Source organism: Melanostigma gelatinosum, assembly GCF_949748355.1.
Source record: "Melanostigma gelatinosum genome assembly, chromosome: 12".
In the NCBI taxonomy this organism is placed as follows: Eukaryota; Metazoa; Chordata; class Actinopteri; order Perciformes; family Zoarcidae; genus Melanostigma; species Melanostigma gelatinosum.
The window spans coordinates 15,726,234-15,754,143 of NC_136645.1; the positions used below are offsets into that span (position 1 = coordinate 15,726,234).

The following is a 27,910-nucleotide window of genomic DNA, read 5'->3' on the forward strand; positions in this document are numbered from 1 at the left end:
AACACGCAGCGCGCATTTTTACTGACTCACACTGGTCACAATTACAAGAAAGTTCTGTAGGGATGGTGTAAATATTTTGTTATTTCAGGTTTGTAATAATTAGCCCTATAGATCCACCACAAGTGTACCATCTGGTCTACTGGCTGCATTACATATTTAGAGAGGATAGGCAGCTGTCCTGCATCCTAAAGAAATCTTTCGGATCAACTCCCTCAATTCAGGATGAGAGTTTAGAGCTTCATCTTTACACATTTTGCCAGAGGATGTTGCTCAAAGATGAAACACTACCACACTGTTGCAGAAGGCACTTTCTTGTATGAAAAACAAATGAGATGTATGCGGCAAGGAAGTCGTGGCGGCAAACCTCAAATGAACTTATATTGATTTAGCGCACAACATCAATCCATCTGCTCAGCTAAATCTCATTCATTACAATGGAACTGGTGGCTTTCTTTGCACACACACACACACTCTGCATTACATAAACCAGAGCAAAAGCTTGGCCTCACAACCTGTCACAGTGTATTCATTGCACACTTATCAAGCAAGAAAGCCCCGTTTCACTTGCTTTTAAAATGATGTTAAAAGCGTTACTCCTCCGACTACCCTCAAAGTCAACTCCAATTACATCCAGAGGATTAAAGTGAGACGTCACATTTTAAGGAGCTTCAACAGGAAATCTTCAAAAATCCATCTTTTAACACCACTGATGCAGGTTAAACACGTATGTACGTCTGTTTGACCTTTGTCTTCATCTCCATACCGGGGGTTTTGCTGTTCACACAGGCCTGAATGCACATTTACATACAAATAGGACGCAGGCAAACGAGTTTGAAATGCAAGTTTCTATTTATGTCCCTTGTGGGTACGCTTGAACGAAACATGTTATTTTTGTGTTATTCTTGATTTTGTGCTCTTCCCCCCCCCCCCCAAATTGACAAAATCATTCATGTCTTAAAGTGGTAATCTCCCTCGCCCAGTGTGAATGCTGCTGCTGCTCTTTTGCTAAATGCACATATTTTATTAATAAGATGACTATGAATCATGCACTGTGCACTAGCAGCGGGGCAGACAGGACAAATCGACTGACTTTACATCCATCGCTTCAAGCAATATCCACACAAAGCAACAAGTGCCATTGCTACATTTCTCAACACATCTTTAAAATCTTTAAGCACACGGAATAAAGCAAACTGCCTGACTGTCCAGAATAGCATGACAATCCATCTCACTGGGAAACACTGAAAATCCAATTTGCTGCTAAATGAGTTCATTGTCTGCACATTTCATCCTCTACTTCTGAGTGTGAACCGTCATCATTTGCTATCGATCGATTGATGTGTGGTCAAGTTGCACGGGGCCCTGGAGAGAAGTTCAGCTCGCTCATAACAGAAGCTGGTAGAATATGACGAGCTTCCTCGGGGACGTATGCACTCTGAATCAGTTTTCAAAGACGCCTGTTCTGTTTCCAAGCGTGTAATGAAATTAAAGCCATTAAAGGGATTTTTATGAACTTCCCTCCCGATAACGACACAACAGATATTCCCCAAAGACATATTTAAAGAGAAGTCAATAGGTGTCAATCATGGGCCGTTAGTTGGGTGGATTCATCACAAGAGCACATATAATAAGAGATAAATACTGCGGATGAAGGCAGTGAATCTTTGGTCACAAAACAAAAGCATTAAGGGAACACAGGACGATTCTGGGATGTGCTCAGAATTCCACCACTAAGTCTGATGTCAAAATAGATTGGTGGCGGTTCCACCTTTCCCTCAAGGCGCAAAGCCTGGCTGCATCTGACTTGATAGTTCCAGAAGAGATGTTACGAATGTGGAAAAAAAATACAATTCCATGCTGAAATCAGAGAAAGAAACACCTCACCAGATTAGACTTCTGAATTTGTTTTTTTGCAGCTGACTATGTCGCAACATTTCCTCGATCTTGTTGTTTCTTGTGTTGTGGCTCACTAATACTCTGTGGATGCAAATAACAGAAGAAAACAGAGAGACCACTGAAGATTGACGCTGAAGAATGTACGGTAACTCTTTGACAGTTGGGTTATTATTAGTGATGGGAACAGAGGTTTTGGAGCCATGGTTATATAAACAGCAGAGTCTCTAAAAATCAGTGTGTTGATCCGCTGTGGCCCCCCTGCGATTCCCTCCTCCTTCAAAAGCAGCTGCTGAAATGGGGAGCCGTACTTTCGCATCACAAACCCAACAGTTTTGACTCCCTTCAACAATTTACAACACTGTATCAACCACAACACACACATCTACAATCCTTTCTCTATCCTCAGCTCTTGTTAATTCTTAATATAGAAGCTTAAATAGCAGCCTGCCGTCGCAGCTATTCTGAAAATAAAATATTTTGAGCTGACATATGCACTAATAAGCTTAACATCATTGGTTATCCAGAATGCCTTAAAGTGAATGAATATGCAACACAGTTTTAACAGCTGGTTAGTTAATTCCATTTCTGCAGTGTCCATATGAAACTGCGGAAAGATTCCTCATTCACATTCTAGCAGCTGGTCGAGTCATGAATTATGAATAATGAAGTATATTTTCATATATTTTCACATTAGTAAAACTCTCAAACAATAGGAGGTATAGCGTTAAGCTTCACTGACAAGTCTTAGTCAGCAAGATCTGGGTAAGTTTTGACTCCCAAAACTACTGCAGCAGAGCAGAAGTATTGTTTTTGTCTTCATAATTCACTTTTGTATGAAATATGATTTGAAAACGGCTTTTTTTCAGTACGACATTTTGGTAAATGACCTCTTCTTGCTGTGGTGTCACAAGTTGATTGGTTGCCAACAGTGTTTATTCAAGCACTACTTTACTGCACTGCACAAAGTACAGCTATACCTGCAGTGTAACATTTAGCTGGTCAAACCAAATCGTTTTTTATTTGGAAGTCATCACAACCTACTTTCTTGCACCATGACATGTGTGTATGTGTTTTAATCCTACAAACATTTATACAATAATAAGTTATGGAGACAAGAATATGCAAATAATGCAAATAATTGATCAATTCATTTTAATCCTTTTTTTCCCTTAAATTGCCTGAGATGTGGATTACTTCAGATGCAAAGCGCTAGAATGCTGTGAAACACTGAGACATCTGTGCTGAGGGGGGGATGAAAGAATGCATAACATGCTCCTTTGCACAAGCATGAGGCTGAGGACATCGTTGTTATGAATGACACTATGCGTGTTCAAGATGTCAAGACAGGTGATTCAGCAACACACACACACACACACACACACGGAGTCAGAGAGGAGTTGTGCCTGAATGATGTCAGTGAGAAATGTTGTAAAGGTGCTCCTGCAGATCAGAGGGACTCTCAGACAAGGCAGGGAGACCTGATGTAAGACTGACAGTGAAGCCACTGAAGGCAGACTGAAGACCAGTTTACTGGTGATTCATGTCTCATCTGCTCTGACATGGTGTTCTGGTATTCCAGCTGTGAGTCTTGCAGCCAGTGATGGGTGGAGGGTGGAGAGTGTGAGGGGGAATCCCTGCTGCAATAACATTCGATCCTCCCTATGGACCAGTACATTTAGCACAGTGTTCATCAGCCCGGCATGAGCCCCCCCCCCAAAAAAACAAATTTGAGATAAATCGATGCGTCAATGACACAGTATAATGCAGGTCTATTTCAGGCTACATTTGGGTTTTTTCAGCAACATCACGCGATGAAGGAAAATCATAAATAAATAATGTGATGAATGATGTGATGCATTTGACGACTTCCATGCAGAAAATTGATGAGGATGCTGCCCGATGTCAAATTGTTTGCAGAGCTGTTGCATCACAGGTTTAACGGTAAGTTGCGCGCTTGATTGATTCCCGTGTTGTTGCTTTTATCTCGCTCGCAGTAAGATTTTCTAAAGTTGACCCGTGTCTTGAATTAGATAGGGGGGGCTGGGGGGAGGAAAATATTCCGGTAGGAATCCTCTCTCCGTCAAATCAACAGAGCTTCTAAATTTAGAGTATTCTGTGAAAAGACATTACAGACTGCTTAACAGACAGCACGCGCACCAGCCCCGGGTTTGCGGGGCTGCAGATGTTCTAAACGATATGAACTCTCCCTACCTTCCACTTTGGTGAGGGTGAGCACCGGACTGTTGCAGGCGGACAGCGGGGCAACCCTTGCGGAGTGTTTCTTCATGACGATGAGCTCGGATGGGCTGAGCTCTAAACCGCTTCGACTACATCCCTGAAGCTGATTTGGTGCAGACACCAGACCACTTGATGGGACCCTTGATGTTCCTAGAGCCGGTCTCCTGCTCTCTGTCCCCCCGCATCCATCCAACTCCCCTCTTGAAGATGTTTTTTTTAAGTCCTACCTCTGTCGTATCCCCCCACCCCCCTTCCTCCACTTGCCTTCCCCTCCTCAAATCTGCTGTATTCAGTGCGTCCTGGCGGGTCTCTCCTCACGTACAGTTTGGCAATTGCTGCAATTCGCCAACGTCACACATCCATCAGTCCCCCTCACAGCATCACCACCTAACACCTCCCACCACCCACCAACCCCTCCGTCCCGAGGCAGGTGTGCCCGGCTGTCCGAGCCCCCGTGGCTGTGTGATGGAAGCAATGCAGTACGGTGTGTGTTTGTGTGGGGCGGTAGAGGTAGTTCAATCAATTATTGTGAAACGAACGAATCCTTTATTTGATCAAGGTATGGAATCTCCAAAATGAACACTAACTTAGGGTCCCTATATAGTTTATTTTTTATGCTAATGAATTTTGGTTTATGGCTTTTTTTTTTACACCCAGCTGAACAGAACAGCTTTTATTTTTGTTTTTTTAAACACCACATTTATGAACATTTGATAGAATATTTTATTTCACCTGTCACTCATTAAAGTTAACCGTTTTGCAGTCTAAATGGAAATGTTTAAAGTGTAAGTTTCTTAGAATGCAAAAAAACGTGGATTTCTTCTAATTTGTAGTTATGTTTTACTAATACTGCTGTTAGAGTGTGTCACAATGCTTGCGTTAACTCATTTGGTGAAGCTGTGTTTGCACAGAAAACCTACAACTTTGCTTTACTGAGAGAGTAATGTGTGTAGGTTTAATGTGTATTGTGTAAGATATTATTGCTTACTCAATATTGGGTAAGTTGAATTATACTTTTCTGTCTGATATTTGTATATGCTTAATATTTTTTGTAGGAACAACTTAAATTCTAATATGATTTGAAAATGGTGTCATTTAAACGAGACCGTAACTATTATTATTTTCAATATGTTTTCATACGTTTTTGCATTGAGTCAGGGCATACTTTAATGATGTTATATTATTGAGTATGATACAACGTAAGAGAAACATTCATGAAATATCAAACAGTTCTGGGACTATTAGCCTGTTTGTAATTAGCGTGCGGTTTACAGAGTTAAAGACAAGATTCAGAAAATGTCTTCACGGTCAAGTCAAACTTAATTATCCCACCAGGGTACATTTGGTTGCAGCCAGGTATACATTCTTTATGAAAACATAATGACATAATGCAACAATCTTTACAAATCACAGGAGCAAACACTACAAAGGTGAGATCACTTCAAATTAAGTGCAAAAAAACGTCTGAATGCTCAAGTCCTTGGTTTTTGACACGTGACGCAAACTCGCCGACTACTGCCGCATGACCTCGTTCATCTCCTCCAGGAGGCTTGATAGAACAGAATCATCGGCTTTATAATGTGTCTGGTCGGCTCTTTACTTTGACAGCTGTTTGTGCAAATAATATAAAGGAGGGGAGACAGGACACAACCTTGAGTTGAACCAGTGGAAGAGTGGAGCTTGTTGGTGTCCTTTCTAACAAGCTTCACTCTTCCACACATTCGGACTGGTCTGTCAAAAAGTCTAGAATCCATCCAGTCACGTTAGGGTCAAGATTCAAATCGAAAAGAAGTTTCTCTTGCAAGCAGATATAGTTGGAAAGTATTCTTTGCCCAGTCGGGTGTTTTGTTTTTAACAAAGAGGATATGGACATTAAATGCAGATTTAAAATGGGATTTATAATACAAAAAGAAAGTTGAATTGAATGAAGGTCAGTAGGGAGATAAAAAAGAAAAATGCAACTTCAAATTTAAGTCCATTTATAGCGAATATTTACCTCATATTATCGTTCTCATTTTTTTTTCATTACCATGATACAATGATGTAAGATTAACATGACAAAGACTGAATTACTCTACTGTGTACCGTGTGTGTGTGTGTGTAGTCTAATCGTCAGGTTTTGCAATTTAGTGCAAATCGACGCATATAGATTAGAGATGCACCGTCCTCCTTTTTATGTCCTACAGACTGTCCAATAACTCAAAATACACCTCTTCTATTGTTGTGCTTTACTTGACTACTGCCATGACCAGACTCTACATTAGTACCTCAGCTGTTCAGAGTTTCCTGTCGGCTATGGTTCGTTGAGTGATTGAGACCTAAGTCCCAGCTGACTGACCTGAGTCACAGTCCTGACAGCTTTCACTTTCACATCACCCTTTACAGCTCCTGTCTCTGACTTTGCCAAAGTCATCCCAGTCCCAAGTGTTGACGTTGGCAACACATTGCCTCTTGACTCTTCTCTGTCAGGTCTTTCTAACAGCCGCAGGAATTGTTTTTGAAACCTGAAGTGACAATTTAAAGCTTCACATCGAGCTTCATAATACTTTTTAAACTGAGAGCTGTCCAGCTCACTTTGTGGTAGAAGAAATTGGGCCTGAAATCCTCTCTCTATGTCTTTAATATGTCATTCTGCATGTCACTTGTGTTTTACACCTGAGGAGCCGTCGTACACAAACACGTGATCCATCGGAGGATAGAAGACCGCTGTCGGTGTTGCAAAAAAAAAGTGCCTGTGCCTGTTCCCACTCCTGTGTTTGGCTTTGAAAAGGGTAAATGTCAAGAACAGTGGATTTTAGCTAATTGATGAAGTGCAAGAGCTCACTTTGAACAAACTAAAAGAGCAGCCCAGGGTGTTTGATGGATAAACAGTATGAACACGTCACCTATATGAATTGTATTGTGTGTCTTGGTGAACATGTCACGTTTGTTTCTGTGTGTGTGTGTGTGTGTAGGTGTGTGTGTGTGTGTGTGTGTGAGTGAGTCCCATTTGGGCACAGCAGCTGCCACTTGAAACTAATGTTGTCAATGTTCAGCTGATATGGTAAGAAGATTCAGTTGGAGTGCGCATGCTATTGCTGATAGAAAAGACAGGGGGGTGGGAAAAGGTGGAGCGGGTGAGATCATTAAAAGATCCCAGTCAGTGACTCATATACTTTTATCTGTGAACACGGAGGAGGATCAAACCAGTCCATGCTCTGTGACACCACATGACGACTCTCTCTTTCTAACACGCGTACTGTATATGAATAGGGATAAGCGTGTGTGAGCAATAAAGAAGTGTTAAAAGGTCGCCGCATCGGCACAGCCTTTTGAATCCGTATTTCTACCCAGAGACTGAGGGAAGTAGATCCGAGAGGCGATACTTCTTCTACGCACAGACAGCGGGATGAACTAGTGCGCTCCAAAGAGAAGCTTTTCTTCAATGTTTATTCATGCCGAATAATGAGTGAGTGACATTTGCCGTTTTCCAGGTCAAACGTTCTTTAACTGCACCAATCAGTGCTGCTATTATGTTCCTACTGATGGTCGAAATCAACCAAAATTAGAAATGGAGGGCTGGAACATTAGGGGATAGGGCATTAGGAACAATGTTGCTGTTGGGTACCTATGGAGCAGAATTAGGCGGCTATATACAAAAGAGACGGATACATGATGAAAATGTTTCCTCGTAGCCAGCAAAAAGGCTATAACAAGACATTTGCACGAGGCTGATCCTCCAGGGAAACAGTAATGGCTTAGGATTGCTCAGGAAATGTTTTTTTTTGGGCAATTTCACCTTTTATTGGATGGCTGAGAAAAGCAGACTGGAAACCGGGAGAGACGGTATGACAAGGTGAACAAGGGTCACCACGCCTGCTGACATTGAACCGGGGACATTGCAGTTCGTGCTGTTACCATTCGCCGATCAGGACATTACTAATGGAATTACTTTGGATAGAAATTGGGAATATGGATCTTTTGTATGAAACAAGAAGCATAAAACGAATATATAACTGTATATATGGACTAATAGGAAATGAGTGTATCAAGTTCAAGTTACCACTATGTTGCTGTTACATGTTGTTGTTTCAAAATCTGAAAATCGATGCTCTGTGCTCACAATTACTCACAAGCCATCCAACAGTTGTTGAGACATTTCACTCAAAACCTGGTGACGGCGCTAGAAGACGTGTCAGAGGATCACTAAAGTCAAAAGATGTATCCTTTTTATCCTGGACACATTATTTCCCAATCCATCTCATAGAGATATTTTACATGAAAACTTTAACCTGCTAGTGGTGCTGGACGGAAAGTTATGTTTAATGGATGACAATATTGCAAAAACAAAATAGACTGTGTGTAAGAATGTGCACTCTTGATTTAATTCTAACACCAACTTCGTCCGGGGATACAGCCTTGATAGTTCCATCTACCTGATACATTATTTGTTCACCGCTTTCACATTCACAAATCAGCTGTTTGCTGTAAACCTACAGAGCAGGATGGAAAGGAGGACAATGAGGCAATCTGAAATCTATTCTATTGATGAAGCATAAAAGTGCTTCAGCTGCAAATCAGACTGCACAAAGCATTTGAACGTGGAAGATGGTTGACTTTGAATGCTAAAAGGTGTGTGTAAGAGTAAACGATGTATTGCAGTCTGATATAATTGAACCAACACTGCCAATGTGAGTAAACAGGCCCCAGTTCCTTTGTGTACAGCAGCTTTTTGGTACAGACTGTCTGCGCTGTAGCAGTTGCCTCTTTGCCAAAACATTAACATATTTGTTATTGGCATTTCATATCCAATGAAACAACTAATCTATCAATCACAAGGTTGCCACGCCCTAAAGCTTTATTTCACTTTCGATGGAACCGTACTTTACTAAATGAACATCATGCGGTGTTGAGGAAGACTTGGAACTGGAGATGGAGACCATGAACTCATGTTTACATTGTTTATTGAGGGAATAAGTAAAGTGAGAAGTAGGGTCATTTTCTCATAGACCTCTATACAAGCTGACTTCTTTTGCAATCAGAGGAGTTGCCCTCTGCTGTGAGGTGATTTTGGAAATACTCTGACTTTTCTTCTAGTGCATGGATACAAATTTTCCCTAAACCAGTTAAATATCTCAACATTTACCTTTTAGAATGGCATGAATAATTGTACAGACGTCGTTGTGATGCATTTAACTCAAAGCAATGCACACGGAGATGCTAGCATGGCTGCAAACTCTTAATGTTGTTGTACAATGGCACTTTCAATAACGTCAGTTTTTCCACACTTTTCCCAGCTTTAAAATCAACAGATATTATCAAGTTTCGCAGTACAAGTAAAACAGATGAGGTTATGTACACAGAAAAGGAAATGGGTCAATTCATTTTAATATTACTATGAATATTAATGCTGCAGTGATTATACTTCATATCAAATATTGACAGCATCCTCTTTTCAGTCAACTAAAAAGAGGATTTCAGTGTTTGCTTCTTTCTGAAAAACAAATAATAATATGTGACTTTCTAATCTTCTCTGAAGCATCTCTTCCTCCACTGTTCCAGCCCAGGTCACTTCTGGCTCCTTCTTAGCATGGGAAGGTGACATGGAGTCCTAAATAACAGCTTGTTTCAAGTACCAGAAAGGTCAAATCAAATGAACTTTCCCTGTTCCTCGGCCTAACACATCTTCAGAGCAGACACAACTCATCTGTGGAGGCAGGCGCCTGTCAAGGTACTGCATCCAACAGCAGTTTATTGGATTAATGGCCTTGAGGTGTAGGAGTTAGAACACAGTTGCCAAAACATTCTCCCCATTTTAGTTACATTACAGAGCTACATGGTGGCCAACACTTACATTGATCTTTCACTTACGTGTGTAACCGTACACTCTAAAAATGCTGCGATACTGTGACTGATGCCAAAACTGCGCTAATCATAATAGTGGATCATTAGCGTATAATGGAGGCAGATGTTTCCACATAAAAGTCACTCATCACAAGGATTTTTAATTTATCTTTTGCAAAGCACCCCCCTGTTGTCTGGGGGTAAATGAATACCTTCCTGCATTATTGTAATATAAATTCACTCCATGACAAGAGCAGCATGAAGTTATATTTGATGAGATGTTATGAACGTTGATAGTCTGCCCTATGAGACTTTCTCGTGATGTTGTTGTTGTCTGCAGTGGTTGGCAATGTATGATGAACACTGGAAAAACAAACAGACCATAAAGAAACAGTGAACAGTGGAACAAACTACTTTCTTATGTCTTTGTTGTCAGTCTGAAGATGCTACAAGATCAACAAAATAGTTGGATGTCATCAATACACATTACTTTAGGGCTGTAACGAACCATTATTTTAATTATTCATTCATATGACTTTCTCAAGTAATGGAATACTCATTAGGTCTATAAAATAATGAAAATACTCAAGTTTATATATATATATACAGTATATGTATATATATATATATATATATATAATTACATGTCTTGTTTTTTCAGAATAACAGTCCAAAACCCAGGGCAAAATATTCACATTCCAGAAGTTGGCACCATTATTATTATTGTTTGAACTCTCCATAGCATGCTCTTCCACATGATATGCCCGCTGCCACTAACACAAATAAAAAGTCTGACTGGGAACTTGTGTTAGAGAAGTGTAAATGAGTCGGAGAGCTTGTAATCTCACCCACAAAACACAGAGCTGTCCAGGAGGAAGGCTGAACGTATAATCAAGTAATGTGGGACTTCCTCTTAATTACAACCACAGCTAATAAAGTCCAGCAGCATCTATTCGATGCTGTCAAGTTGTAGTACCAAGTGATATCCCTTATAATCACTCGCTACCCCTATGGCCCACGCTTAATCATGAGGAGTGAGTCTCTCCATTCAATTTACATCCCACCAGAGGAATCGACCCCCGGCGGCACATTTCTACTTTCCAATTAAGGTTGTTTCAGAGCCACAAGGTGTGATGGGTAAAAGTTTAATTTGTGGTGCACATGTGCAGGCAGGCCTAGAGGCTTTGGTCCAGTATCGGACCCTGTACTCTGTGGGATGAGATGCTTTAACTGAGACATTCATGATTCTGACCAGTACATGATGCAAAGGACAGTCTTTGCAGAAACACAACGATCACTCACACAGCTGCACACACCTGGAAGCTGCCCGGTGCAATCCCTTTGCCCACCCGGTTTTATTCAGCTTGTCCGGGAATCAAACCTCCAACCTACCGGTCACAAGTCTCTCAAACTCTTCCTGCAGACGGCAGCAAAATAGTTCACTTGGTTTTGAGGGTGCAGGACTAATGAAGTGGGCTATTCTATCCATTGTCTGGTTTTACTTGTCAAATTATCCTTGAGGAGGCTACTTAACTCCTAACGCCAAGAACAGAGAAACTGGCCTTTGCACCCCAGCTGCTGGTTGAAGAGACGTTTCAGTAGGAGGTAGTTCATGCCCAACAGAGAAAGACATTTTGTTTCTCTCCCATAAAGGGCGCTGGCTCCCTCTGTTGTCAAGCTACAGTATTTCATTTTTTACTCGGCAGGTAAATAGCCTAAATAACAACTTTCGTTAAAGTTTAGCTGTATTATGTAATGTACTGTTTAATAACTTAGGTTTTGATTTTGCACCTGCCCAGTGTTAAATTCAAATGCATTTCTTATATTCAGAGTTGTCCGTGGTTCTAAAACAGAGAAAAAAAGCCTCCCAGCTATTGTTGTTCTGAAGCTGCTCCTCTTTAAACTGCACTTAGCTGTACTTAACGCTATTCAAATTGTTCTAAATTGCTGTAATTATGGTGCGCCCTTTCCAAAAGCTTCTCTCCGCCACTCCACAATTATATGAGGGTATTACCTGAGCCTGCAAAGTGTGGGCATGAAGCTCTCCCATATTTTGTAATGCCGTTTTTTTTTCTTTCTGTAAAATAGTCCTAATGTAAAGAAAGTAGGCTCTTGGATGATGCATTTAGTTTCACTTATGACAAGTAAACCAACTCATTTATACATACAGTCCCAAAATGTATATATTTTATTTACATATTATGTAGCTGTGTTTTGACAGTAGTATGATCCAAATGGAAATGGAAATATGAGACAATCGTACATGCTGTCTTGAAGTAACATTACGCAGACTCTGCAGCGCCTCCATTGTGCCTGTAGGGGGCACTGTGACCACTTGTAATCTGACACAAAGACACCTGCTCAGGGTTTGGATGAAAAGTCACCAAGAAATCAAAAAGCAGCACAGCAACGGAGCGGAAAGTGGGACAGCAGTAATGGCGATGATGTGACCCAAATAAACACCTGTATAGAACACTTACATGAAAACACACATACACATTTAGAAGCACACATCTGTGCTGAAAGATTTTACATGAAAACACCAATACTACACACACACACACACACACACACACACACACACACACTGGTGCGAAATAGCAACAAAAGCCATTGCGGCTCTTTGTGATCACGTCTCACTTTCTCTTGTCTCTCGTGTCTTTTCTAAGGACAGTATTAGAGCTCGGCCACACTGTGAGGCACTCGCTCAAGTTTTCGATTTGTTGTTTTTTCAAAGGACATCCTTCATAGTGAGGTTACAAAATGTTAGAGTGAATTCAGAGTGACCTGCAAAAAGCAACTCTTGTCAGCGGCCATGTATATTTGGTTTCCAAAAATAGACACTTGCCAAAGCAAATAATTTGAGCTTTAAATAACTTAAAAACTGCGACACAGGTGGGCCATTTTAGGTTGAATACAATTAGTGTTATTTGTTTTAAAGGGGTTTCAGCTTAAGCACTTTGAAATGCAAGTTTTAAAGGAATATTTAACAGTTGGCAAAGTTCCAAAGACACCAAATCATTGTGTAACACTGAAGGTGGACTGGGTAAAAAAAACTAAAATGCATTTAAAAGATAAGATGGGTGTTGTTCTGGATTTTTCTTATCGCCAACAAATCCCATGAAAGGACCAACAATGTGTTTGACCGTCTCTTCATGCTTTCCAACTACCTTGTTTTGGACTGAAAATCTACAACTTTGAAAACGGGTCTGACGTGTACTTTCATTTTCTAGAAAGGCCAAATGATTTCCTAAATCAGCTGAGCAATGCTACTTTTTTATCAAGTGTTACACGAGTAAGTCTCAGCCACGGTTTAATACTTGTTTGGTTCTCTGGTATTTACAGCAGCGGGGGTGGGATTTACTCAAAATAACTACAATGCCTAGGTTTGTTGTAATAATGCTTTTTTTAAATGTTTTTTGACAACGATGGAGGTCACTGGCACAGAGCTTTGGCTGCACAGACGATAATTGTCTGCAGCATCATTTCATAGTGTTGGTCTCTACATGGGTGAGGTTGTTGTTAAAAATATTTATAGATTATTTCCAGCCTTTCCTTTGAATTTGTCAGTGTGAGTAAGCTAAAAAATAATGCCATTGTATTCATGATATTGATATATATATATATATATTGTCTGAGGCATACACAGGGATTTGTTTGAATGCATCACAGTATGAGGCAGCTTTCATGTACTGCAGGTTATTTTACCTCCAGGCAGTTTAATTAACGGTAACACAAATAGCAATCGGCAACATGAATTCCAACAAGGCTCGGCTAAATTTATTTTCTTGCCTGAATTTATGATATGCTTTTATTGATCCCTCAGGCGGGAAATCTTCTTTTCCTCCTTCCTAGTTTGGATGTTGCACTGGAAAGCCAGTATGTTACTGCTGATGAAAGGGTTGCAGAAGGAGTGAGGAGTTATTTATGCTGCTGAAGGATGCTTCCACACGTACGGCCACACCGGGGATCAAACCTCTAACGTTCATCCTTAATCATTAAAGCACCGAAACAACAAATGAGAAGAACATTATCTGAGCCTGAGCAGTGACTAGGCACAGAATCCTGCTGTGGACGTTGTAAATAGAAGACCTGTTGCTACCTTTTATTCCCTGCTCCTGCAAAAACAGCCTAACACAGCCTGTCATGGGACCTTTTTAAATGAGGGATTCATCTTGGTTCCAGACGGTGCCATGGAGACTGCTGACACGACAGTGAACATCCGGAGCACAAATGAGACCGTCGAAAAACAGTAAAATAATACACCCGAGACTCCACGCATCAATTATGCAGATATTTGGTGATATGAATCATTTAGCTTGATCATAATTGAGGTTGGCAGACTGACAAACGCTGGGCGTAGGACTGCCTTTTGTGGTAAATAATTCAAAGCTAGGGAATAGGTTGAAACACCAGAACAAAAACACTAGTGGTTAAATACAGTTGGCAGTTGCAGCAGTAACAATATGAAAGAGGAGTGGTGTTTATTGATGGCGAATAGAAAGAGAAAATGAACCCTGTCCTGTATCAAGCTTTAGATCTGTCAGATGTTGTCTTTGAAGTGTTGAGATTGGATGGCGAGTCCAGTCGGGTCGCTTTCAACACTGATCAGACTGGTTTCTTATCACTAGAGAACCCATCTTTCCATCCACTTACAGCAGCAGATGTTAGGCCCTTCAAAAGGCCAGGAGCAGGTGTGTGTGTGTGTGTGTGTGTGTGTGTGTGTGTGTGTGTGTGTGTGTGTGTGTGTGCATGTCGGTATAGTAAAAACTTCCCTCTTTGTCTCCTCCATCTCCACATCTGCAGTCCAATCTCAAACAGTGAGAGCACCCAGGCAAAATGCGAGCCATCAGTGTTGGATACAAATAGAACTTGATGTCCTTGCGTTCCCAAGGCTGTAAATGCACAGCATTGTGATTTTAGGGTTTATGGGAGAGCTATATTTTCTTGATAAGCTGGTGATGGAATTGGCAAAAATGAGGAATTTTTTCATTCCAATGAGGCTGCTTCCCATTATAGGGAAGTCTCCTCATTGTAAGTGTGGAGTAAACAACATGGGTGACAAATGTCACCTGCAATCACGCTCCATTCTCCACAGTAATTACCCAGAATTCACAGTGTGGAAAGGGATTGCTGTTTGAGAATATTTGCAGCACTTGTAAGATTAGCCTTTACAAACTGAGAGCATGAAGAAACTTAAAAACTCTTTTTTACAGTAGACAAACTCAATAACCTGTTTTAAACTCATTAATTACGAATATATTGGCTGTCAGTGGAAACAAAACACACTCAATCAAAGCTTTTAAGCTTGACACAATTTCCAATCATAAACAGTTCTGTCAGAGTGCGCTCCTTTATGCGTGGAGTGATTGTGCATAGTAAGTACTTGGGCAAATGGAGGTGCGTTGGCTTGATTTGAATAATCATTGTGATTAAGTGGTTGTTCTTTGCACGCAGTGGGCTGAGGGATGTGGACCAGTCAGCTCCCTGAGGGGGAGAGGAGGTTCAAGCTTCCCCGGCTCCTTCTGCACTCCCCCATTGGCTGTCGGCTCTCATCCATGTCCACAGCTCCCTTAATTGCCTGATTCCCCGACCCCACGTTGAATGCTTTGTACACTAAGGGCTGGGAGTTATAATAATGACTTGTAGTGACATGCATGGGGAAGACTCGCTCCCTTGGCTCTCACAGGCTGACTGTAGCCCCATCACGGACCTTTTACAACTTAAATGACAATACTCGTATTTAGTACAAGAGCGTTTCTCACAGAAAATATTCTGGGTCTGTCTGAGGACCAAAACTTTCAGATGAAGCCAGTGCAAAATGAAGAGGGACTTTATTCTTCTTCTTCTTCAGCTGTACGAAGAAACTGGAAAACAAAACGTTGCACGAAAACAAACCTTACAGAAATATTTCATCCTCTTCAAAAGAACAGAGAGGTCAAAACCAAAAGTCTCAACAGTACTTTCTGTTTTAGGTGATGGAACAAACATGACTGATCTTGAACCATTTCAATCATCAATGAATTATCTCTCAGTCAAGTGGAGATGGAACATTTAGTCAAGTCATTTATTCGTCAATCAGTAGCAACACGTTTGATAACTGATCAATTGGTATTTACTGATTATCAAATGTTTGCATGATGACATGCTTCACATCATTACCACTGTGTAGCGCTTCATGGTAGCATTACCACTGTACGCATGCAGAGGTTAGCATTTAGCTCAAGTACAGCCTCATAGAGCTGCGAGCATGACTCTTCGCCTTGTTGGACAATGCAGCATGGTAACAGGCATTTCTTTCTATTATTTTCTGATATTTTATAGACTAAACAACCAGTTAATCAAGAAAATAATTAGTAGATTAATTTATCATTAAATAATTGATATCATTTTCTGCTTAAGTCTTTTATTTTCTTAATTGTAAATTAAATATCTTCGTGTTTTGGACTGACTGTTTGGACTAACTTGGACTATTGGTGAGACAAAACAAGTCATTTGATGACCTTGGTCTTTGGAAAAATTATTTCCATTTTTACTGTACATATTAATTGCTCATCAAACCTAGATTGCAGTTTTACTTTTGAGTTGTGTTTGCAAAGACAAAGTAAAGTGGTATCTTGCTCAAAAATGTTTTCCTGACAGAATCTTTCAAAGAGTAAATGAGAGAAAGAACACGAAATATCTTTTTAAGTCACGATCTACTCATCATCTTCAGCACTTTGTAATGTAGTGCATCAATACTTTAAAGCACTTCAGCTGTATTACAGTCAGGACACATGAAAACTCATCATCTGGGGAGTTTTCCGTGCTTGCACCGTGCTATTGTTCACTATTTATGAATCTCTACATGCAGTGAGAATAGTCGGATGCACTCGCTTATAGCTTTTGGATTCCAAAGGAAATCCACTGCTTATACTCTCACAGTCGCAGTGACATTCCTCCGAGCTCACCAATAATCCATGAGATGGAACGAGAAATTATGAGACTCTGCTAGACAACAGTGTGCTGTACAAATTCATCATTCACATCATTCTGAACAAGTCAAATATTTAAAATCTGTGTAAAACTAGCTATTTCAATTTACCAAATCCTTCATTGTGATTTGAATGTCACGGCTCCGCTGTGACCTCAGCTCGTGTCGGAGTCTCCCCTCTGTTCTCTCTGTCAGTGTGTGTGTGTGTGTGTGTGTGTGTGTATGGCATGGGCGCGGCTTCAATCATCCGGCACCTGGGCCCATCTCCACACCTGCCATCAATCAGACCATCATCACAGACAACTCACACCGCCTCACCTTCCTACCTGCATGCTCCACGAACAAACTAAATAAAACCTTTTATTTCGCCTACGCTGTTGTCCCGGTGTCTGCGCATGGGTCCAGAACAACTGACCGTAACGTTGAACTTGTGAAACCGATCATCTGGTTGTACTCCAGATTTCTATCTACGTTTTAATTAAATATCAATTCAACCAGCACATAAAAACAAACAAAAACACTTGCCGGAAACATCAAAGTCTTCAGTGAGGATTATTCCCCTTTGAATTTGAGTTTCACACAAAAGGGATCTTTTCAAACATTCACGAGTGAATAATTCTTCTCATGCAAGAGACACCAGTTAGCTGGCCTGTCACAGCCGATACATACTACAGAGGCAGTGTGAGGCTCTCTATCAGCTCGAAATAGATTCATCCAGTTGGTCGTCTTTGTTGTTGCTCTTCTGAGTCTCAGCCTCTTTCTCTGACGGATCTGTTTAGACTTTGTGTGGCTCTCTAAAGAAGCAACTCGCTTTCACACATTTACAGTAGCTTGTCTGTGCGCCATCAGCATCTTATAAGGAAACAGATCCCCCTACATCAAGAAATAGTACCACTTTTTTTGGGAGTCGCTTTCTTGCAGAGAGTTAGCTGAGAAGTTGAACACCGCTCTTCAGTCTGTGTAGCAAATATGAAGGTACCGCTGAAGAAACGGCACTTTAATATTTTTCATCTACATTTTCGTTTACACAACGGATCTGTGGGAAATCATTCACACCTGGAAAACAAAGCAAACAGTCAACCAAGGAGAGCTGCTGAGGGGTAAATATGTCTTCCTGTGGCCTTGTGCGTCTTCAGCAAAGTCTAGTCTGGACCGACTGTAATCCTGGCATGTAATATAGACTGTGTGCTGCCAACAAGATGCTCCCAGGACATCGTAATGGACTGTCGCTGTAGCCCACCGTTATAGAACTGAGTTTTTATACCATTTCACATCTAAAATACACTCCAGAAAGCGAGCAGGGCTGTACACATGTTGGCATGTGCAGGAAGTGAGTAAAACAAAGTGATGTGTAAACGAGAATATGGCCAAAACATTGTTGTTCGGCATACAGCAACATAAAAACTGTGAACAGTATTATACTATTTAATATCCCAGTGAACATTTTTCCACTGAAGAGGCGTTTAGAAAACAACTGGTCACCGGCGAAAATACATTTAAAACTGGTTCAAAAGTGAATCTTTCTTTTTAATCCTTGCCGACTGTTTCTTTTTCTACTCTTCCACACTTTCACTCTTGACACTTTGCACGGATACAAGTGTCAACATTGCAGGTCTCATCTCTGTTTTAGACATTTTATTTCTGTCACATCTATGACGTTCTAACTCCTTTGAAAGCAGAACAAGTGAACACAAAATGATGTTTAAGTCTCACACTTATGCAAGATAAGTTGACAAAAGGCTTGTGTTTGTGTGTCAGTGCTTCACGCTGCCATCAATACTCATCCTCTCCCATCAAGATGTCCACATAAGCCTCCTAATTGCTTGGACAACACCATTTACACTTTGCCCTCCCTGTTCCCAAGCACCGCTCTTCTGTGGCCAACAGCAGACTCTGGATTAATTACGCTGAGGTAGGAGTCTTCACTTCACAACTTCTAATTAACAGCAGATAAAAGGAGTGAGGAGGAGAGAGGGATGACAGCAGGACAGGATTTGGCATTAAACTGGCAGGATTTTCCTTACAAGGAAGAGTGAGCGCTGAGAACATAGAACTACACAGCCATGATTCACTTAGGGTTATTGTCTTCAGGGTTAATTCTGGGAAACACAAGCACGAATGATTTCAAGCTCAGGCAACCAGTTGTCTCGGTTATTACATAAGGTATACAGATGCCCCACAAGTTTATGCATGCAAAATATATGTCTCTGTGCAAGAAATAGCAAAGAAATATCCAACTCTGAACTAAGACGGTATGTTTTTCCACAATACTGTTTTATACCCACTGAATTTGCGGGCTCATTTGCTCCTCTGCAACTGCCCCTCGCTCCACGGTTCTCTGCACCCCTTTGGATGACACTGAGATTAAAGACGAGCATCTGAAAGAGACAAGACTGGAGGTTTGTTCTTCTTCAAAGCGGTATAGCTGATTCGCAGCTCCTGAAGTCCAGTGGGCACAAGCAGGACTTCAGGAGCAGGTGTCTGATGATCTATGCATTCTCCTCAATTATGTGATGTTACGCAACAGAAGCTGCTTCTACTGTACTGGAGACGGTAAAAAAGCCTGAGCTCAGCGAAGTCTTGCTTGCAGCACTTTGGCAGAACACTAGAAATGTTCAGCTCACACAGTGTTTTTTGAAACAATGGGGAAATTATTCAAGGACCGGTTGGAGTCAGACATGGCTGTGATTTGGGTGCTAATACAGTAACTGACTGTTTCTGACTGTTTTTCAAGACGCTCCAACCGTAGACATGTTTTCATTTTTAATTCCAGGGCCAATTCGCTCGGTACTTCACTGAATACTTGATTTGTTTTAAATTAGGATAAGCCCAAAAACCACGGTCATCAATGTATCCTGCACTAAATGATGTGCTTGTTCCTTTCATTGCTGTTTTCCAGTCCCTTTGTGGTCGACTGAGAGCTGGTTCAGTTCACTATTCATACTCCTGCAGAGACAATGACTCAGTTCCTTAGTAACGGTAAGACTCCACCGTCATCAAAGGATAACAGTGGACAAGGACTGTATGTCTGAACACGTCAGATGCTAGCACCATATGGTCATATAAGCCATTTACATTAAATACTAAATATATCATGATGCTTGCACCCTCGACCGCACATCAGCCTGCATAGCAAGACTCGCTCCTGTTCTGTGCGCGCATGTTCCCTTGGCTTGAATTATTGCAACAGATGCAGAGGAAGCCGATCAAGGATGGAGAGGTTTCACTTTCAGTCTAATGGACCCAATGAACACAGAGAGCAAAAAGGATCAAACTAATGTTCTTATCGTCACTGAATCAATGCACTGATCTCTGTGTGGCTGTGACAACTTAACAATGAAAATGCCAGTACTGTTCTGCGTTTATGCACCATTGTGTAAATACCAACAAGGCTATTTTTAAAGAGAACTTCACCCACTTATGATGTCACATATCATCAGTCTGGGACTAGCTTTTATTTGACGTTGTGATTGACTACATTTCCCAGAGTGCCTCTTCCCACTCGGCTGTGGATTAGACTTCAAAGAGAGCTACAGTAATGAAAGAACAACTACGTGAGGAAAACAGTATGGGCGGTACCCTTTGCTCACAATGCAACTTCTTCTTTGCATTTTTGGTTGATGGAGAAACTGGTATGTTTTTACTTATTAATTGTTAGACACTGGTGTAAATGCAGATTTAGAGAAAGGGCTCTTGTTCTTTGAGTTTGAGTTTGCAATCCTGCCGGTATGCAAAATGGATTTATCCGTAAACAGCTGGGTGTATCTGCATAACTATTCCCGTCTTTCTCCTCAACTCAAGCTGAGGTGAAAGCTGTCATTATCACAGTCGGCCCAGACCTTGCCCATCCCTTCCAGCTGTCCTGTTGCTGCCAGCAGTGAATGTGTACATGCGTACATAGGCTCTCTCCAACCTGCTCCACTGTTGCATCTCACCATCATCAAACCCTGAGCTCAAAATACAATCCAACCTCATTTCATGCCTCTTGAAGCTCTAAATTTGCACCAGAGGGGACGTTACATTTGTGATAGATAGCGCGAGTAAATTGGGAAAAGAACAGAGTCTGTTTGTCTGACAAACGTTTCACTTCGAAGTGGAACTTCATAAACCTAAAGGGACAACTTTACCGGGCAAAGGAAAGGCCTAATCCATTAACCAGTAAGATAACTGAAGTGAAAATTATATATAAAATAAGAACAAATAAATAAAATACAATGCCAAAAAACATTGAATTCAGAATTATTGTAAATGTAAATGGTATCAGCTAAAACTGTGTCTTTTGTCCTGACGGAATCCTCACGCAAAAGGGAAAGTGATGACACTCTCAGTTTAAAAATAAGTTTTTACTTTTCCTGCATGTGAATAGAGTTCCCTTGTATCGCTAAGTCGATAAACTGGAGCAGTGATATCAAATTCTATTTCTGTTCGGGCAAACTCATTCATTTATGTTTTAATAATCATGACGTGAGTTGGTGTATTAGGATGACATTTAGTTTGAATTCAGCAGAAGTAATCCTCCAATAAATTAGATAATATGTCAGCATTTCTGCAGCACTGATTGTACCATTGCTCTGCCACTTTATGTCAAAGCTGACTCGTGAATACGGGTCTTTGCTCTCATGTTGCTGCTTGTTTGATTGAACCTAGAAAGTACAAATCGTACGCCAGGTTTGCAGGAATAGAAGAAGAATACTGAATCTTCAGTCAAAATCAATGAAAAGTGGTTTTCTTTATGAATAATATATATTATCTCTCTCCAGTAGCATTTCTTCAGTAACCATTGACCTTTTCTTTGACATCAATCCCGCCATATACCACCATTTGGAGTAAGTGTTTTTCTCTAGGTAGGGTCCATGTGATAATTTGTTGATCTGCACTGAGAATAGAATTGATTAATGTTGTGTATTTTTGTGTTTATCAATCGAATGCAGTGGATAGAGAGGAGAGACATAGAGGTATAGCGCATTAAGTCCCGCCCAAACCGGAGGGAAAATCTATGAATTACTCTCCATTGACTTATTATTGTATAAAGGTACCTCCTTGTCACTTTCGTCTGCTAGCAAACAGAAATATGCCTAAAAGGGGCTGTTTGGTTGGATGCACAACCAACAGGGTAAAGTACTCAGAATGAAGTTTTAATCCAATTCTGAACCCGAAAAACTGAGGACACGGGCAGTAAGATGCAAAGGCACCAACAGGAAGAATGGGAAAGCTGTGGCATCCTCTGGTTCTGAACAGTGAAGCCAGTGCAGAAATGCCTTAAACATTCTTTGTAATGGCCATCAGGGGGTGACTCCTTTGCTGCAAAAACAAGTCAGATTGTGAAGAAGTCTATGAGAAAATGACCCCACTTCTCACTTGGTTTGTTTCGTAAACATTGTGAACATGAGCTTATGACCTGAATCGCTAGTTTCAGGTATTCCGCAAAACGGCATGTATTTCATTGAGTTAATTATGTTCCCATTTAGAGTAAAATAGATGATAAAGCAGGGTATGCTTTAGGGCTCAGCTACCTTGTGATTGACAGGACGCCAGCACAGCATTGTCTGGTCTGGGAGTTGTCCGGTTTTCATATTACAACTTTCAGTTTGTGAAAGTTGATTTTAACATTTTTGTTGAATTCAGCGTTCGGTTGTACTTAGCCTCACTCTCAACGCTGGTTGAAATAAAACAAGATGGTGTCGGTCAAAATGCCAAACTCAAGACTTCAAAACCAATGGGTGACGTCACAGTCTACGGTTGCGCTCTGTCTCTAAGTCTGAGACAATATTCAAACAGAAGACATTACAGGTACATGGTATGTAGCTTAGCGCGTGCATAGCTGGGTCCAAACATGCTCAACACAGCCTGAATAAAGGGCTGTTGCATCCTGGGATAAAAAGGACACACCTGCAGTATATTCCACATATATCGAATACATCAATTCTGCTTTGACTTTACATCACTCAAGGGGAAGAGACTTTGATATGAGCAAGGTTTTCATGTTGCATTTGGCCCCGTTACACATGCAGTTATATGTTGAGAGGGCTATAACGGCATCATACATGTTTGTGATGCCTGCAGTCTCATATTCAGATGACCTAGTCACACAGGCAACTTTCATTCTCAGCCTGAGTCATGGCATAGAAGTACTCAGCCTCCCACCTCTTTGGGAATTGGCTGCCTTCAGCATCAGCCCTCCACTCTTCAGCCGTTAGCCATTGCTTTCTAGTTGCCAGTGCATCCTGAGTGCTCCTGTTGTGTGTGCCGGAGGAGGTTGTGGGTTGATTCTGTTCTCCAACTACTGTATGGGGGTCCAGAATGAAATGACAACTGTGTGGATTTGGAAGATTTTAAGTTGACTTTACGTTTGATTTGCAAGGAACAGAAAAAAAAGCTGAACCAAACTTTTCCTGAAAGGTAAAATGAAACACAAATTAATGGCAAAATAATAATCCCCATGACGGCCACGCACGCAGGAATATGTCTGAGGCAACGGTGCAACTCATCATGAAATCTTATAATTGCTCTGCTACTGCTGTCATCAAAATGCTGTTTCAGGGGAGAGACTACACTATATGACTAAAGTAGTGGCTGCTTTTTTTCAGGGATTTCTTCTCTCAACAGCATCATTGTGTTGTGAAGTTAAACCCACGAGTCATGTCATTTACCATGAAGTGGACACTTCATAACTTTCATTCAATTTAATAAAAACACTCTAGCAAGCAACTTGCCATTTGTTTTTACACAACTAATCAAAATTAGACTAAATGGCAAATCTATTTATTGCTGCTTACATCAATAAACGTTAGCAATATTTATGGATCCATTGAACTCCTCAGATGTTATTTGAAGGCCAACTATACTTTAATGAAAAACTTCTCAACATGCAGCTCCTTTAATAACAGTTCGGTGTGTAAAATATGAAGCACGTCTTACGTCTATCAAAGGACATAACATATTGTAAGTATATTTAACTACAGTTGCTTTGGCAGCCAATGTATATTACATCAAATTTAAATCAATATGAATCTCTCTACTTCTAACAGGAATAGATATCTTTCAATCATCCCTGTATTCAATCAGGCCTTTGTCGAATGATCTACTTGACGATCCTTCGCCTTGACACAGCACCAGTAGTTACGAAAGAAGTAAAGACAAATTCAGATCTGAACAGCAGCTGTCTTGTGAAGTCTGCAGTTTTCAGATGTTAGGTATAGGCCTATGCATTTTAAAGTGGCCTTGCAGCTGTTTAATGCAGTCTCTCATATGAAATTTACAAAATGTTCCACCAGCTAACCAACTAATGCTCATCAACCAGCAAAATCCCACTGAGTAACAGACAAATGCACAGAAGACTGACAGTTGTTAAGACTGCGCTTCGTCCCGACACCACCACAGCACGATGAAGACACGGAGCAAGTGAAGCAAGACGGTAATCCATCAGCAGCGCAGATGATGCAGAGAAACGAAACGAGAGAGGAAAATAAAAGCTACTTTGACAACTTCTTTTCTCCCCAAAGAATCAAACGCTCAGAGCAACATTCCCACTGGTGTCTGGCTCCAAACGCAACAAACATTAGCTCCACTGTCTGACGCAACCGCCAGCAACACTGATGCTTTAGCAGCCAATCCTCAATGTGCAAATTCATATTCTGTGGAAACAATGATGATCACCATATGTGTAGCATTATGTTTTTGTACAAGCTCTCTTGTACATGTGCATGGCACACCAGCACATGCACTTTGTTTTAACACCAAATTCTGGTTGATGTAAAAAGGATGAGGATGAAAGGGATGGAATGAAAGAACTGGTGGATTGAAGAAGGACACATCACCCTGCTTTTAAACTGATCCTGTGAACTCCCACAGTCCGGTGTTCCCGGTCCTCTAACTCCAGCTCCGTGTCAACATGGCAGTTAAAGCACACACGTCAATCTTTTTCTATTACATCACAGTCACCCGTACTCTTGTGTTATCTGAGTGTCTGTGTCAGATGTGTCAATAGTCTGGTTGTGTGGGCCCACAGTGCATAAACAGACTACTCATGATCAGGAAGTCAACAGCTCCATGCATGCAAACTGACTCACTGTTGTAGCTTGCATTCCAGGGCTGATATCCATAATAGCCGGTGATTCGCAGTATTCGCTCTTCTATGGACGCGCTGTTGATGTCCTCAACTGAGCGCGAGGACTTGAGTTCCTCTTTGATGGCCTCGTCCACCACCAGGTACTTGAGCTGTCTGAGCTGAGGGCTGATGTCCGAAAGCCTTCTGGGGCTCATGTCGGGCGACTTGCGCATCCCGCTGGGAAGAGAGAACAAGGGGTGTTACAAGACAGAAGTGAGAGCACTCAGAAAAAAGGAAGGGGAGCCTGTAAAAGTTGACTATAACTTGATAAGACAAGGGGTTTTATTGGCAAAAGCAGGAAAGTAAGTGTAGTAGCTATGCTCCACAGAGGCGGTATGGGCCCCTGCAGCTCCTCTCTTGTAAATCATCATCCTTCACTGGCCCTGAGTCCTCACGACAACACTGTGAAACGACACGAAGGGGAGGTGACTGCTTCTGCAACTGTTGTATAGGCTACAATGCACTGTGCAACTCCTACTATCGGCGTATAGGCGGCCGAAACGAATGAATCGATCCCGAGTGAATTCTTGAGATGACTTCATGAAGGCACTGGAGCACAAACTGCGTGCAGCCCACAGGCTGTACAGTAGCCTGAATATAATGTATCAGAGATAAATAGGCTACTTTATGTCCAGCAGGTGAGACAAAACGAAAACAGATAGACAGATAGATAGACAGACAGACAGACAGATAGATAGATAGATAGACAGACAGACAGACAGACAGACAGACAGACAGACAGACAGACAGACAGACAGACAGACAGACAGACAGACAGACAGACAGACAGACAGACAGACAGACAGACAGATAGATACTTTATTAATCCCGCAAGGGGAAATTTGTTCGCTACAGCAGCTTTATGGTACAGGTAAGAAATCAAAGTAACAGAGTAAAAATAAAAAATAGAGTATAAAAATGCACAATATATACAATATAAAATAGCAGTAAAAAATATTAACTGTAAAAAAATGATGATTGAATGATAGAATGCTGCACAAATACTGACCCAATCCGCTAAAAATTCAAGCAGTGGAATTTTACACATCAATCTAATTCAAAGAGAACACTCTCCATCTATACTGGATATGTTAACACCTCTGTCAGAAGTCCATTTACTTTATCAATGCACTGTGTGATCAAGTGAGCAACAGGTGTGGCGCTGCCTCCTGTCGTTCGGCTGCGATGCATTTGTAAAAGTTGAAATGTCTTACATGGGCATCAAAGTAGTAGGAGGTCCAAGGTAGCACATGCAGTCTCGGTGGGGCCGCACAACCCGGTCCCACACTGTGCCCTCTCCATCACCGTACATCCTTAAGGCCACTAAGCAGGGCAGCTACTGTAAAACATCTAAATCCTCATCAAGGCTGACGGAGACAAGTACCATCGTCCTGCCCCTTCTCACCGCCACAAACACATATACCTGCCTGGCCACTACAGTACAGACTGTTTCTACATCAAAAGGGTGCGCTTTGCTCTGGATGCTGCTGCTGGGTCCTGGAGCCACTGCAACAGCGCCATCTACCGGACTAAGTGGAATTATCATTATGTGTAAATCTGAAATACAGAGAATGAATTGTACCAGATGCAATCATTTTAAATGATACAAACATATACACATGAGACGTCCAACAGTTACACTTTGATCTGAATTTGCTGTCTTTCTCTTACCTCACAAAGACACCTGGTGGCCCTTGAATCTCAATTTGCCTCTAAACTGATCTCAGGTCTCACCCTCGCTGAGCTAAAGCTTTGTGACTCAAAGTGTATTATCAGTGACTCATACAGCAGACACTAATTGGCAGCTGTCATACTTTGAAAAATAGCAATTTTTCTCGTTCTTTGCCCTCAAACTGTCACATTCAGACAGGCACAGCGAGTCTCCCCGGCTCAAGTTTTTTTTTAAACGCACACATAACCTTACTTTGAAGGATCAAGTAGGTGTTTTATTTTTAATCTGATAGTGCCAATTATTTGTGTCTTAGAACAGTAACTGTTATTGGTATTCAAAAGACTATCGAGCTAAAAAGGAGATGTGAATGTGAGACATAATTATCTTGAATATACTGGCATCTGTCAAACAATAAAGCTCCTCTTTTGACATCAGCTTAATTTTGCCCAAATCCTTTTATGTCAGTCATATTATCTCAGCGAAAGAAAGAAACGTTGCTTTCCTTGACATTTTTTTGTTGCTGTTACTTTTCATTTTAGGTAGCTGTGGTGTGTGGATGAGAAAGAATGGATTTTGCGGAATATCGCAGACATATTGATTGGTCAAGCCCAGGCTGGTTGATGTTTTTCAGCTGTACTATTACCAGACAACTTTTTCCAGCAACTATAGATTTTGTTTTTAAATTCACAGCCCACTGGGTTATCCTGTGATCTATTATTCACAATCTACTTTACCTAAGGAGTCCACCAGCATTTTGAGATGATAGTAGGGCCTGTATTTCAAAAGTCTGGGTGAACAGAGGTAGAAATGAAACAGGAGACATGTTGTTTCTATTTAATTCCTCAGAATCAAAGACAATTACAGCTGGTTGATTGCATCCAATCAGAGCAATGCTTCCAGTAATGAGGTAATTATGTTCACTGGTCGTGATTACCTGGAAAACTAAATGAAGTAAGTGTCTTTGTCTTGAGCGTTGTGAACTGTGCAACAATAACATAACAAGTACCGGTAATAGGTTTTTAAAAGTCTCTGAGGTAATACAAAGAACTATTGATCGTAAAACCGATGGAGCTTAAGATGCGCTAAATGTCATGCAAATGTTTCCTTAAATTTGGCAAAGTTTAGATGAACTTCTGCCCCTAGATTAACCTAAACGGTACATGCAGTTGTAACAATGAAGAAAAGTGGCGCTCTACCTTAG

General features: G+C 41.1%; 1 protein-coding gene across 1 annotated transcript in view; it reads right to left on the bottom strand.

Moving 5' to 3' along the window:
• The window catches only part of slc35f3b (solute carrier family 35 member F3b), a gene marked incomplete at both ends in the record, with an annotated part of 40,105 nt that extends 13,756 nt beyond the window's left edge, over positions 1-26,349 (bottom strand). Inside the window, 2 exons of the mRNA XM_079280034.1 lie at positions 25,000-25,214; positions 26,252-26,349. Coding sequence (XP_079136160.1) covers positions 25,000-25,214; positions 26,252-26,349 — 313 coding nt within the window. The remainder of the gene's footprint in view (positions 1-24,999; positions 25,215-26,251) is intronic.
• Between the last annotated feature and the right edge of the window lie 1,561 nt (positions 26,350-27,910).